General features: G+C 37.8%; 2 protein-coding genes across 3 annotated transcripts; one reads left to right on the top strand and one right to left on the bottom strand.

The window, feature by feature from the left end:
• Positions 1–706: 706 nt before the first annotated feature.
• LOC147295649 (ARM repeat superfamily protein) lies at positions 707–8,673 on the top strand. Of its 2 annotated transcripts, none has more exons than XM_086233382.1 (20): positions 707–1,146; positions 1,259–1,372; positions 1,526–1,591; positions 2,076–2,165; positions 2,260–2,379; positions 2,530–2,558; positions 2,657–2,799; positions 2,897–2,991; positions 3,771–3,857; positions 3,997–4,104; positions 4,263–4,354; positions 4,505–4,586; positions 5,575–5,640; positions 5,922–6,037; positions 6,174–6,294; positions 6,580–6,741; positions 6,855–6,983; positions 7,291–7,359; positions 7,567–7,866; positions 8,138–8,673. In XM_086233382.1, the coding sequence occupies exons 1-20, from the start codon at positions 1,057–1,059 to the stop codon at positions 8,231–8,233; spliced, it is 2,175 nt and encodes a 724-aa protein (XP_086089508.1). In that variant the 5' UTR covers positions 707–1,056; the 3' UTR covers positions 8,234–8,673. The 2 variants fall into 2 exon arrangements, with proteins under 2 accessions (XP_086089508.1, XP_086089507.1); XM_086233381.1 differs by having other exon boundaries at positions 2,527–2,558.
• A 687-nt stretch (positions 8,674–9,360) lies between these two features.
• On the bottom strand, positions 9,361–12,622 carry LOC147295648 (Ankyrin repeat family protein). The gene is made up of 3 exons (XM_086234496.1): positions 12,149–12,622; positions 11,160–11,569; positions 9,361–10,449 (listed from the first exon to the last, which is right to left on the bottom strand). The coding sequence occupies exons 1-3, from the start codon at positions 12,459–12,461 to the stop codon at positions 9,565–9,567; spliced, it is 1,608 nt and encodes a 535-aa protein (XP_086090622.1). The 5' UTR covers positions 12,462–12,622; the 3' UTR covers positions 9,361–9,564.
• Positions 12,623–13,183: the final 561 nt, after the last annotated feature.

The raw sequence follows: 13,183 nt of genomic DNA, 5'->3' as shown, positions 1-13,183 counted from the left end.
CCCAGTGAGTTAGTGAGTTGGTGTTTAAATTTTGTAGAAATAAATTTCAATACTTTTAACTACTTACTCAAAATAAATAAATAAATAAATACTTTGAGCCGGTTGGAGGCCCTTCATTGAAAAGATGGCGGATTTACTCATGAGACAATTATTCTAGGTTTTTTCGGCTTGAACACAAAATTATTCTTGTTATTACTACTGGTAATTAGTAAATACTAATAGCAGTAATAATTTCATGTAAGTAATTGTAACCGAGAAGATATCTGTATCAATTTTATTTTTTTTGTACAATAAATAGTATCACTTGTAACTTGTAAGCACTATAGATTAAGAAAAAAAATAAGGAAAATTCTAGGAACTGTGTTGCAGTAAATACAAAACGGACGATATTTTAGCGATTTAGTTAAGTTAAATTCAAATATCATCCTAGAGCTCAAACCAAACCGTGTTAAGTTACAACTAACAATCAAGAAGATAGAAGATAGAGGTAGATTAATATGTCGTGATTAGCATTGGTATAATTTTTTGATGAACTTGGCCAGATTCCAAATATAGACATTTTGAATTGATCGGCAATCATAAGAAGTGAGGGCATATCCGTCTTTCCATACACAACCAGACTTCCAACCTCTGTTAGCACATTCGGATATCGCTACTCAATAGTCAATACAGAGAGAGAGAGAGAGAGAGAGAGAGAGAGAGAGAGAGAAACGACTGCCACGACTGAGACTAGAAAGCACAGACAAGAGCCCAAACCAAACAAACAAGAAATAAATAAAATAAAAATAAGAAAGGAAAAAGAAAAACGAAAAGGAAAGGAAAACGTTCGGAGAATTTGTGTTGCATTTTCTCAATTTCCGATTCACTTCCAATTTCTGCAGATCTGATTTTCTTCCCGAGTTTTCGAATTCGCGAATTTTCAACTCCGACGAAAACCCTAGAGAGATGTTCCGATTGGAGCAGGAGAAGATCCGAAAACGAATTTGATACCCAACTTCCTTTTCTTCCAGTCGTTGAATTCAATTACAACTACAATTAGGACTCTTAGGGTTTGACATGGCCGACGCTCTTTCAGTGATTCCCGCGTCTGTGCTCCGGAACCTCGCGGACAAGCTCTATGAGAAGCGCAAGAATGCCGCTCTTGAGGTCTCTTTCTTGCTTCGATAGTTTGATTCTTTTTGGTTTCTAGGGTTTCGATAGATCTTGAATTGAATTGTATGAATTTGTTGTATTCATATGCGTGGGCGTTTATGTATAGGTTGAGGGAATTGTGAAACAGCTCACAACGGCTGGGGATCATGATAAGATTACGGCGGTGATCAACTTGCTCATTACGGAATTCACTTATTCACCGCAAGCGAATCACAGGAAGGTATTGATGTGAATGTTTGCCAGTGGAGTTGTTTCAAAAATTTTCCATTTGGCGGACTCATTGGAAGTTCACTTTGTTTGGTTCTATTTTTCGATGTTGTTGTAAGTTTCAAATGCGCGAATCTTGAATCTTTTTGTTGCATTTTTTGTATAGGGGGGATTGATAGGATTAGCTGCTGCAACAGTTGGGTTGACCAGTGAAGCGGCTCAACATCTTGAGGTACAAATTGATCATTTGTTTTCAAAATCAAGTTTATGCATGGATCTTTGTTATGTATGGCCAATATGCTTTTTATTCTGGTAGTTACATGTATAACTAAGCTCCTAAGGTAGTTTGTAGCAAGGGATATAAGCAGGATGCTTAAATTTGCTAATTAAAATTATCAATGGGTATGAGCACAATGTGCTAAGCTCGTACTCTAGATGACTGAAACACTGAGCTTGTAACCCAGAATAATTTTTCTGTAGTGCTTTCCAATAGGTGGAAGTGAAGATTGATCTAATATGATGTCAAAGTTATTATTGTTCTGGCCATAGAGTTCCAAAGCTATTCTAGGCTAGTGCATGATGTCATATTTTGGTTACTTCCATATTGATAAATACCAGTTTCAAAGCTATTTGTACGCATTTCTGACTCAACTTAAATGCCAAATTCTTCTTTATTGGTATTGAATATTTCTGTTGCCTCTGATTTACCCTGCCAGCAAATTGTGCCTCCCGTTCTTAATTCCTTTTCTGACCAAGATAGCAGAGTTCGTTATTATGCTTGTGAAGCTCTATATAACATTGCAAAGGTGAGAGCAGATTAGCTGGCTGACATAGTAATTTATTATGGCATTTTCCCTGACCTGGGCTTGTTATAATTTTTATTTTTTTGCTGGTGATCAGGTTGTTAGAGGAGACTTTATCATATTCTTTAATCAGATATTTGATGCCTTGTGTAAGCTCTCAGCAGACTCAGATGCTAATGTACAAAGTGCTGCTCATCTTTTAGATCGGCTTGTAAAGGTAACATTTAAAACTTCCTCCTTTCTCATCTCCACAAAGTAAAAGCAAAACCAGCAGTCCACCCCTAAAATATCATCTGTTTCCAATTGATTGTGTTCAAGATAGGGCATTTATTTCTGATGTATTAATTCTTTCTATATACTGAAGCAGGATATTGTTACTGAAAGTGATCAATTCAGGTGCGTAATATTCTTGATCTGGTTCCAGATTTGTGACTCTCAAGACATTAGTACAACACTTGCAATAACTTTGTTTTTCTGTTTTTCCCCTTCCTCAGCATTGAAGAATTTATACCATTGTTGAGGGAGCGTATGAATGTCCTAAATCCCTATGTCCGCCAGTTTTTGGTAGGATGGATCACTGTTTTAGACAGTGTTCCAGATATTGATATGCTGGGATTTCTTCCTGATTTTCTTGATGGTAATTGTTTGTTATTATTAAAAATTGATAGGCTTCTTTCATTTTGAAGTTTTTCTACTAAGTGGATATGAACTCACAGTTTGCTGATAAATCTCAGGGTTGTTTAATATGTTAAGTGATTCAAGCCATGAGATAAGACAACAAGCTGATTCAGCACTTTCAGAGTTTCTCCAAGAGATCAAGAACTCCCCAGTAAGACTTCTAACTGTTAATGCACCAAATCTGCAACGATGTCTGTAGTTTGTGTTTCCCTAGTTGCTTTTGTAGAACCTGTCCGAAGCAGTTTCCTTTCCTCTCTCTCTCTCTCTCTCTCTCTCTCTCTCTCTCTCTCTCTCTCTCTCTCTCTCTCTCTCTCTCTCTCTCTCCCTCCCTCCCTCCCTCTCCCTATATATATGTGTGTGTGTGTGTATTTTACGCATAGTCCATAGGTGATTCTCTTCTCGAAGTAATGGAGAAACTATTTTTTTTTTTTTTTTTCTCGGTATGTAGTTCTGCGAGCTAGGAGCGCAGTGGGTGTGCATGTGTTTTCCATGTAGTCTGTCAGTCAAACCAACGATTCTCTTCTCAAAGTCATAGAGAGATTCTTTTTTCTTTTTTTGGTATGTTGCTCCACAAGCTAGGAGCGCATGTCAAACCAGTGATTCTCTTCTTAGAGTAGCAGAGAGGTTCTTTTTCCTTTTCTGGTATGTAGCTCCCCGAGTTAGGAGCGCTTCATCGGGGCAGTGCAAAATCGAACATAGGATCATCATCTTGGCTCTCTTCTTTTTTCTCTTGTTTGTGTCTGGTCTGTGTGTGTGTAATTGAAAATTATGATATGTGGAAAGAATATGATCGATAAGTATTAATTTTTTATTTAAACAAAGAGTTGCATGATGGTTCATCACTTATGTCAAGTTTTCTCTTTTTTTAATATAAAACTATATATTTTGTTCATTTGTAATTTTCTGACTCGAGCAGTGCTACTCTTGAAGTCTGTAGATTATGGTCGCATGGCTGAAATACTGGTGCAGAGGGCCGCTTCTCCAGATGAATTTACTCGATTAACAGCTATCACATGGGTAAGTAGAAGCAAAAATAGAAGTATTTTCTGCCTACTCATTCGTATTGATGATTTTCTCGATATGCAGATAGATCATTGTTCTGTTTGACCTTTATTATATTCGTTTAGTCTTTTGCATGTGCTTCTTTGCTGTGCAGATAAATGAGTTTGTAAAACTTGGTGGGGACCAGCTTGTTCCCTACTATGCTGATATTCTGGGAGCGATTTTGCCCTGCATATCTGATAAAGAAGACAAAATTAGAGTGGTAGGTCAAATGACCTCTCCTTTTTACCATCCTATTTGCTTCCTCTTCTTTTTTCGGGGGAAGAGAGAGAGAGAGAGAGAGAGAGGAGGGTGTTTACCTGATTTCACTGCTTCTTGGGGTTTTTTTTCACTGAATTCATTTTTCCCCCTCACCTAAAGGTTGCTCGTGAAACCAATGAAGAGCTGCGTGCCATTAAGGCTGATCCAGCTGAAGGATTTGATGTTGGAGCAATCCTCTCTATTGCAAGGAGGTGTAGTTTTTTTTAACCAAAACAAGTGTGTTTCTGCTTGTTGTGGAGCTATAGGAATTGTCCATTTTTTAAGTTGTGTTTTTTTATCTTCATGCTAGAAGGTTACCGTGCTGAATGATTTTCTGGTGGTTTCTGGTATTTTCTGATCAGGCAATTATCAAGTGAATGGGAGGCTACTCGAATCGAATCATTGCACTGGATTTCAAACCTTTTAAACAGACATCGCGCTGAGGTAAGTGGATACTTGTTTGCAATTGCACGTACATCTAGCTGCATGATTGTTTCCTACCTTTTTTGTGCAATCTTTATTCTGGGAAGGTACCAATTGTACTTTTCTCAAAATTAAGTTGAATGACTTTTGATTTCCCAAAAGGCTTGTGTCAGTTTAGTGTAATATCAGTATGCTCCCTTTTTCCTTTCTGTTTTATTACAGTTCTAGAGATGGCATGCATTGTTCTGCTTCTATATTTAGCTAGTCTATTAAGTTGTAAACAAGAGTTTTGATTAGGTCTTATTATTAATTTGTTTATTTTTGTTACGATAAGCAGCTGTATAGGTCCCAAGTCCCAACTTGGCCCTATTTACCAAAAAAAAAACTTTCAAAATTTACAGTAGACTTTGTACCCTTTATTAATTACTTAAATAGGAGTGGGTGGATCGCCATACTTTAAACTGTGTCTTTTCAAGGAACTTGGATTTGTAACCTATAAATTATAGTGACAAATGAAGCAAAGCACCTTTCTTCTTCCTTAGGTAAACATAAAGTTGATAATGGGAATTGTGAGAAGACTAATAGTGGATGTTTTATGAATGGCACTTATTAGATAACCTGCATACATTGTTATGTCACAATTACTGGCAGATAGAGTGACAATATCTTTTCCTCCCTTTTTTCTGTTGTTATCTGAAGGACATGACCCATGATGCTTGTGAAACTAGATTTAATGCAATGTAATATTCAGATACATATTTGATATTTAAAATATGCAACAACATGCCTCTGGATAAATTGTAATATGAAATTACTATTACCAATTGTCAACCGGAATAGTTCTCAGGTCATTGATTGCTCTTGTATTTCGTATTTTTTTGTGAATTCTGATTGTAGCTAAGTGTGTGGGCAATGGTTTATTTGTTATACCGTGAGTTTCTCTCCTTTTTTTTTTTCCTTTCCTGAGCCGGTATTTTTTGTCAATAATTTTAGATTTTACCTGGAACAGGTTTTAACCTTTCTGAACGACATATTTGACACCCTTTTGGAAGCACTTTCAGATCCTTCTGATGAGGTAATCCTTCAATCCTGATAGATATTTTTCTCTCTTATTGTATCTTCTAATCTATTTTCATTGTCATCAAAATTTGAATGACAATCATTTTTATATTGGTGGTATTGTCAACCGCCATTATGGGCTTTACCTATCTCCTAGCCAGTAACTATGTCAGAATGTAGCTTATTTATTACTTTATGGTGTCCAGAAACATGCATAATGAAAAGCTAACTGACTAGAGACATGTCAAATGGCATTTATGTGGGTATCTAATGTTGCAAGTCTGGATTTATGTCCAGGTGGTTCTCCTGGTTCTTGAGGTTCACGCATGCATAGCAAAAGATCCACAACACTTCCGCCAGCTTGTCGTGTTCCTCGTGCATAATTTCCGGGTAGATAATTCTCTTCTGGAGAAGTAAGTTTCTTCTCTCTCTCTCTCTCTCTCTCCCCCCCCCCCCCCCCCCCCGTGCTTTAGCTAGTCTTTCCAATTGTAGCTGTGAAAATGTGTTATGTTTCTTGTTTTGACTCTGTTCTTTCTTTTTTCCCCCAAGGCGTGGTGCTTTGATAATTCGCCGACTCTGTGTGCTTTTAGACGCTGAAAGGGTCTACCGAGAACTTTCTACTATACTAGAAGGAGAGTCAGACCTGGATTTTGCATCTATTATGGTTCAGGTTGTTATTTATCAGACAACACGAGGCAATATGCATGAACAACCAAATGAAAAGATTGTTTGCTTAGGGCATGATTTTTTAATTGAAATGAAGTTTGTACATCCTAGTGCCTACAATTAAAATGTTTTGTTTTAACCGAGGCACTGAACAAGACCAATGCTTCTAAAATGCTTTTATTTACTTCATTTGTACATATACTTTTTTTTTTTTTTTTCAACAGTTCCGTCTTCTGCGTGCTTTTTAGCCTTACATTTGTTTATTCATTTTTCTCTTTTCTTTGTTCAGGCTTTGAACTTGATTTTACTTACATCCTCCGAGTTGTCTGAGCTTAGAGATCTTTTGAAACAATCACTTGTGAATCCTTCTGGGAAGGACTTATTTGTTTCTTTATATGCTTCATGGTGCCACTCACCCATGGCAATTATAAGCCTCTGCTTGTTAGCTCAGGTAAGGTTCTAGAGCTTTGTCACCCCATGGTCACCCCTTTCATTTTAAAATATGTATTTGTGTGTGTGCTTGTGTTCTGTTTTCTTGAACTTTTTCTGTTGGTTTATTGTCAGACATATCAGCATGCGAGTACTGTGATTCAGTCTCTGGTGGAGGAAGATATTAATGTCAAATTTTTGGTCCAGCTGGATAAGTTGATTCGGTTACTGGAAACTCCGATATTTGCATATCTTAGATTACAGGTATAATCTAAGACGTTGCATCATCTAGGACGTGTCTCCCAAAGTTTTTGAATTGATTTTCCCCTTGCAAATATTGTTTGCTTTAGTCTTTGCTTCTAACAAAGGCTTATTTTCCACTTGTTGTCTTTTTGTTACACTTGAATGTTTAGTAGCAATTTTATGTTTTGGCCAAAAAACAAAATGTTTTATCGCAATGGCTATTCTTTTTATACAGAATGGTTGTAGTGTCATTTTATGTTGCCTGCATTTGCTTTCACAAAATGGGGATATAAGTCTGAGTGCCTGAACTGTCTTCTGGTTCTTGCAGCTTCTTGAACCGGGAAGACATATATGGTTGTTAAAAGCCTTGTATGGTCTTCTGATGTTGCTTCCCCAGGTATGAACCAAGAGTTCTTCATTTTCCTTCTTTTTGCTGATTGTATTAATAATAAATTCTATCAAGCATATATATTGAGTTCAAAACTTAAAAAGAGTTTTGGAATTCTTTCAAAGCTATGGCTCATGAGATTTTTTGTTTTTTTATTGGTAGCAATCATCTTCATATTGGTTATGTGTTAAAGTTTCATTCGGTACTTGATTGCAGCAAAGTGCCGCCTTTAAAGTTCTACGGACCCGCTTAAAAACTGTACCTTCATACTCATTTAATAGTGAGCAACTCAGGCGAACTTCTTCAGGGAATCCCTATCAGATTCTACATCACATGCCTGGTGGATCACAGATCACTGAAGATGGTGACATAAATCCAGACAGCAAGTATTCCCATCATGGAATTAACTTCGCTTTAAGACTACAGCAGTTTGAGCAAATGCAGCAGCAGCATCGACTGCATGCAAAAGCGCAGGCACAATCTCACAGCCATTCCACATCTTCTTCGATGCCAAAGGTCTGCTGTGCTTCTTTCTCTTGAGAATATCATTATTTCTGTTGAACTTGAGATTTAGTAGCATTTTTTTGTGGGAGCTGATTTGGCAGCAGGGGTCATGTGCCTGCTGCAAACATTCGAATAGGGCATTGTTGCTGTTGTTTTTCTTACTATACTAGCACTTGTTATTCACTCATACTAGATGTTTGATTTTCACTCATATGTGCTGTAAATCTGCCATTGGCCCATTGCTGTGGTTGGAATTACATTTTGCTGCTTTGTGTACATGCAGGATGTGCAAAGACCTGAAGACCACAGCCGATCTCCTCCACCAGATGTGAATAGGCCTTCCAGATCTAGGAGGGCCCCGGGGCAGTTACAATTATAACATTGCTGCTTCTGAACTCTTGCCGAGGCTAATATGTACTCATCTCAGCAAGCATAGGAGTCGTGGATGGGGATCTGGTATAGTTTGTAAAATTGTATATCGTAGTAGTTTGTTGTTAAACTCATGGAGGTTGGGAAGGTGAAAATTGGGTTTTGAATTGAGATGAGCTCAGTAATAGCGAGCTAATCTTTTGACTTCTGTAAGCGGGATGTGCCCATGTGGTTCTGTTATTTTTTATTGAAAACCACGTGGGGGTAGAGGGAGATATTTCATTTAGAAGATGCAGTTTGTTTTCTTGATATCTGTTACAGCAATCTTATAAAGTAGTAAGTCGAGCTACTCCATCTTCATGTACACATTGATCCTCAAAATGATTAAAAAAAAAAAAAAGGAAAGTTTAATGTGTAGTTATTAATTGATCTACTTGTGTTTTCATCAAACACTGATTCTTGTGCATATGTATTCATTCATTACTGCTAATGTTTGAAAAGTAATTATTAGTCTCCCTCTCCCTCTCTCCTTTCGTCGTTTCCTGCTTTTTCGATTTTGCTTTATCTCTTTCTCGGATTTCTCTCTAGTGGGAAAACTACAGTTGCTATAAATTTCATTATTGCTCTCTCTCTCTCTCTCTCTCTCTCTCTCTCTCAATTGTGCTTAGCTTAGCTTGATGATTTTAGCCATTGTATTTGTGTATGAAAGTATTAATGCTTGTGCTTCGCGCAACCTTAAGATTATTGAAAATACCAGTTTTCCTGTTTTTGCGGACAATGCTTCCTCAGCAGATGCATCGTTTGAAATCCAAGAATAAGTTTTAGCAGGTGATGCCAGTGACTTTGTAAAGCCTAATTTCTGTATTAAGTAGTGATTTCTTTTTTTCTTTTACTCCTCCCAAGGACATCAGAGTCCGCTGTAGCAAATCTTAACTGGATTCTTAAATCCGACTGCCGGCAGCGGAATGTTTTATTTTTATTTTACGACAACAGCAATTGTAATAATATATGATCTTTCACTTATACAGTTATACACTACTTATACTCAATGACACCAACATCTGCTGTAGCACAATATAAATTGGAATTGTCTAACCTGGCAGCAGAATTATTCATACCTCTCCCAAGTAAAACTCCTGTTTCGAACTATCCTGCACGGATTTGAATTAATTATTATTATTGTTCTAAGCATCACTGTAGTTACAAATACAATATACACAATCTACAATCGACTGTCAACAACTGAGCCTGGGAGCGCCGAAATAAAAACAGCACCCCTTTAATTATGAACAACTGTTACTTCAACAGATAAAACAGCTAAACAAGACACTGAGATGGTGTTTACAAAGCATATATTTTCTCAAGGTCGGAGTTATAGTCATCATCATCAAGATCTGAGATATTTGCCGAGTAGACAGACCAAGAGAAGGACTTGCTTCCACTGGCTCTTTTGATGCGCCTCTGAGAGTCACGCCGGAAAGCCCCAAAGTGTTGTCGGAAAACAAAGTAGCACATGCTTGCAAGAGTTCCAACAAGGATTGGTGCTCCCATAAGGGTTATTGTAATTGCCATCCATGAACTTCCCTCTCCAACAACCACAAAAGCTATCGACAGAAAAGCCCCACAAGTGCAAGTGCAGGCAGCCCACATTAGTTTGTTAACAACTGACACAAGTTGCTTCTGAGCGCTTGTCTCCCAGGCCACCAAAGTGATCTGAACCACAACAACTGCTAGAGAAATGAAAAGAGATGTAGCATTCAATAGGTAGAACACTTTGAAACCAACTTCATCAGCTATGTTAGCCTTCCCTGCTTCCTGTCCAACATAGACATATTGGCCAGGCAAGTTAAACATGGCCAAGAAGGCTATCGAGGCAAAAAGAACAGCAACTACTGTGATAGAATTGGTAGTGTTCTGGACAGCTTCCCTATGAAGTTTCTTTAGTTCTTTGGCAATACCAGAAACTCGTCGCCGAGTTGTTTCATTTTGTATTAGCTGTGATTGCACCTCATGCCTAATATCGCTCACAGTTCTCTTGAGTTCCATTGCTTCGTCCACTTGGCCAACATGTCTTGCATGCTTGGCACCAACTTCCGCCAGTGCTTCTTTAATTTCCAATGCAGATTCTCCGTACTGTAGTTTATCTGCCAAATCCATTGCAGTTTCATTCTGAGTATTAATGGCATTGACATCAACGGACGTATAGATCAACAAAAGGCTCAATATCTGAAAGAAAGAGAATAAAACATCAACACAGGAGTAACAACACAAAAATGTATACACAAGGAAACACAAACATAAACAATTGTTTCACTCCGGGCATTAAGTCAAAAATAGACTTTGCGGATGTAATATTATATTTCTATGTTCCTCTAAATACCTCCTGGTTCCTCATTAAAGAAGATAAATATGAACTCTTTCAATGAGACTTCTGATGAGGACACAGGCTCCCTATATAGCCAAAGAGTGGACAAACAATGAGAAAGCAGATGATTTATATATTAAGCATGTGGGCACTTGATAGTTTACTTGGATAATTTAATAATTTACTCAATAGGTACCTAATTGGTATATTCTCACATATGTCCTCATCATTCATCATAAATTTCTGTCATCTTGCATCTTCTCTATAAGCCCCACACATTTCAGAGTATATAACCTATGTCCAAAACAGACACAGATATCCCTAGGTTTCATGAGAATGAAATAGCTCCTAACACAGTTCATGAATTAGAAAACTAGCATTTCTAGACTTATGTTAACAGGTAAGTACAAGCAACTAATAAAAGAAATAGGAGGCAGAAATAGTTAATGACGAGGATTTCATGAGCCGATATTTTTTCATCCTAAATAGAATGTCAATATATTTAATTACAAGAATGGCAAAAATAATTAATAAACAAGAATTTCATGAGCTGATAGAATGTCAAAGATACCTGTGGACGGCATTTCCTTGTTGCCATATGCACAGCTGTATTTCCCTTCTTGTCACGTTCATTTAGTATAGAGTGGTCAGCAAGTAATATCTCCTCTACAATCGAAAGACACTGACCCTTTACAGCCATATGGAGTGCAGTTTGACCCTTTTTATCTTTTATACAGACTATTCCTGGATCTCGATCTATAAGTGCTTTCCCAATACGGAGGTGGCCATACCTTGCAGCTGTATGTAATGCAGTTTTACCATTTTTCCTTACTATCCTCATTGAGCTGACGTCGGCATCCAATATGGCGTTGACTACATCCAAATGGTCCTGAACGGCAGCTGAATAAAGAGGGCTAGTGTTTGACGAGTCACACAGTTTACAAAGCTCGGGCCAAACTCCCACCAGTGCCTTCACAATACCTGAATAAACAACAATCAATAACATATTTCCAAGGAAAAATATGAAAAGAAGTAAGAAGCCGTTTCACCACCATGGTGATTGTAGTATATGTATGGCCCAAACAAATACAGAACTCGACTTCTTTTTTTTTGGTACACATACAGAACTCGACATCAAATGGCCAAAAGTGTTGTAAATTTCCTATATATTAAACCTCTAGTATATATCATAATAGCATATTTTGAAATCTAAATTGAAGCAAGATAAATGACTTATACTGCAAAGAGTTCAATTACATGAGAATAATATAACAGAAAGCATTTAGGTCTTAACACAGAACAACACTTCAGCTTGCAGTACAGAGACTTCGATTCTCTTACAAAGGACCACACAAGCAATTTGCTGACACTGGACTCCAGCATATTGGGAACAATCCAGTTAATCCAATTTCAAATATTTATATTAGGGAACATCAGACTATTTCCCAACAACCCATTTCAAGAAACCAAGCAATCTTTTTTTTGTCAGAGAAACCAAGCAATCCAATCCAATAAATCATCAACACACAGAAAAGCACAGAGACAGTTGGAGAGCAATACCAAAGTGGCCACGCTTAGCGGCAACATGAAAGGCGTCCATATCATGCTTGGACCTGATCTTGACAATCTCAATATCACAGAACTTGAGCAGGTAACTGAACACCTCCACCAGATTATTCTCTGCGGCCACGTACAGGGCAGTCTCGCCTGCATCGTTCTTCATCGCCATCAGATCAGAGACAGGGGACCCATCTGAGGGCTCGTCCTTGGTGAGCTTGTCCACCAGCTGGGTCAGTGAATCAAGGTCGCCAGATCGAACGGCCGAGAAGAAAGACTGGTGGGTTATGAAACGCAGAGACTTTGAGTCCATCATGATTTGAGTGAGATGAAAATACTCACTCTTTCAATGAGCCTCTCAGTTTTCTTTCATCAAAATACAGAAGGGAGTTAAAGATGAACGTTCTGTATTTGTTTCTCTCTCTAGAAATTAGAAAAGTTGTGTTTCTTCTCTCTCTGTGTTCGAGAATTGATTGATTAATGATGTATGCTCTTTCTTTTCTTTTCTTTTCTTATGGCCAGAGATTGATTCATGGTGTAAAGTGGGGTCTTTTGAGGAGGACATCATGTGAAGGGTCGGTTGACTGTTGGGAGCTTAAGATTTCTTTAATTTCTAAGTCAATTCCGGAGTGCAATTTTCCTCTTAGCATTGCCCATAATTACATTACCATATATAATTGAGTTCATTAATTGTTTTTGGTTAATAGTTCATTAAAGAAGTAGATCGTGATTAATATATGTAAACACTGATAAATAAAAAATATGTAACATACATGGGATCATTTGGTGAGAAATTTTATCATTACTGTCACGGTCCGCACTTAGAGTTGTGCTTCCGTGACATTAATATGAAGTATGGAGGGCCAAATGCCAAGAGAATGGCATCCGTTTGGCGAAGTGTGGCCGAGTTGCGCGCGCGGAAGGGTAATTTCGTAATTTGGCTGTTTCGGGGTCTTCCGGTTGGAATTTGGGAAATCTAAAAATACCGGTAAATCCAGGAGGTCGAAACGAGTCCAACGCAACTGACGGTTCGTCAAT

This window comes from Dryas octopetala, chromosome 2 (genome assembly GCF_963921425.1).
Source record: "Dryas octopetala chromosome 2, drDryOcto1.1, whole genome shotgun sequence".
NCBI lineage: Eukaryota > Viridiplantae > Streptophyta > Magnoliopsida > Rosales > Rosaceae > Dryas > Dryas octopetala.
The sequence above is the reverse complement of the archived record's forward strand: the minus strand, read 5'-3'. Positions and strand labels throughout refer to the sequence as shown.

Coding starts and splice junctions, on each gene's coding strand:
- LOC147295649 (XM_086233381.1), top strand. CDS start 1,057: ATGGCCGACGCTCTTTCAGTGATTCCCGCGTCTGTGCTCCGGAACCTC. Junction 1,373..1,525: donor CGCAAGCGAATCACAGGAAG/GTATTGATGTGA, acceptor TTTTTTGTATAG/GGGGGATTGATAGGATTAGC. Junction 4,355..4,504: donor ATCCTCTCTATTGCAAGGAG/GTGTAGTTTTTT, acceptor TTTTCTGATCAG/GCAATTATCAAGTGAATGGG.
- LOC147295648 (XM_086234496.1), bottom strand. CDS start 12,461: ATGATGGACTCAAAGTCTCTGCGTTTCATAACCCACCAGTCTTTCTTC. Junction 11,570..12,148: donor CGCTAAGCGTGGCCACTTTG/GTATTGCTCTCC, acceptor TTGTTTATTCAG/GTATTGTGAAGGCACTGGTG. Junction 10,450..11,159: donor CAAGGAAATGCCGTCCACAG/GTATCTTTGACA, acceptor TCTTTCTTTCAG/ATATTGAGCCTTTTGTTGAT.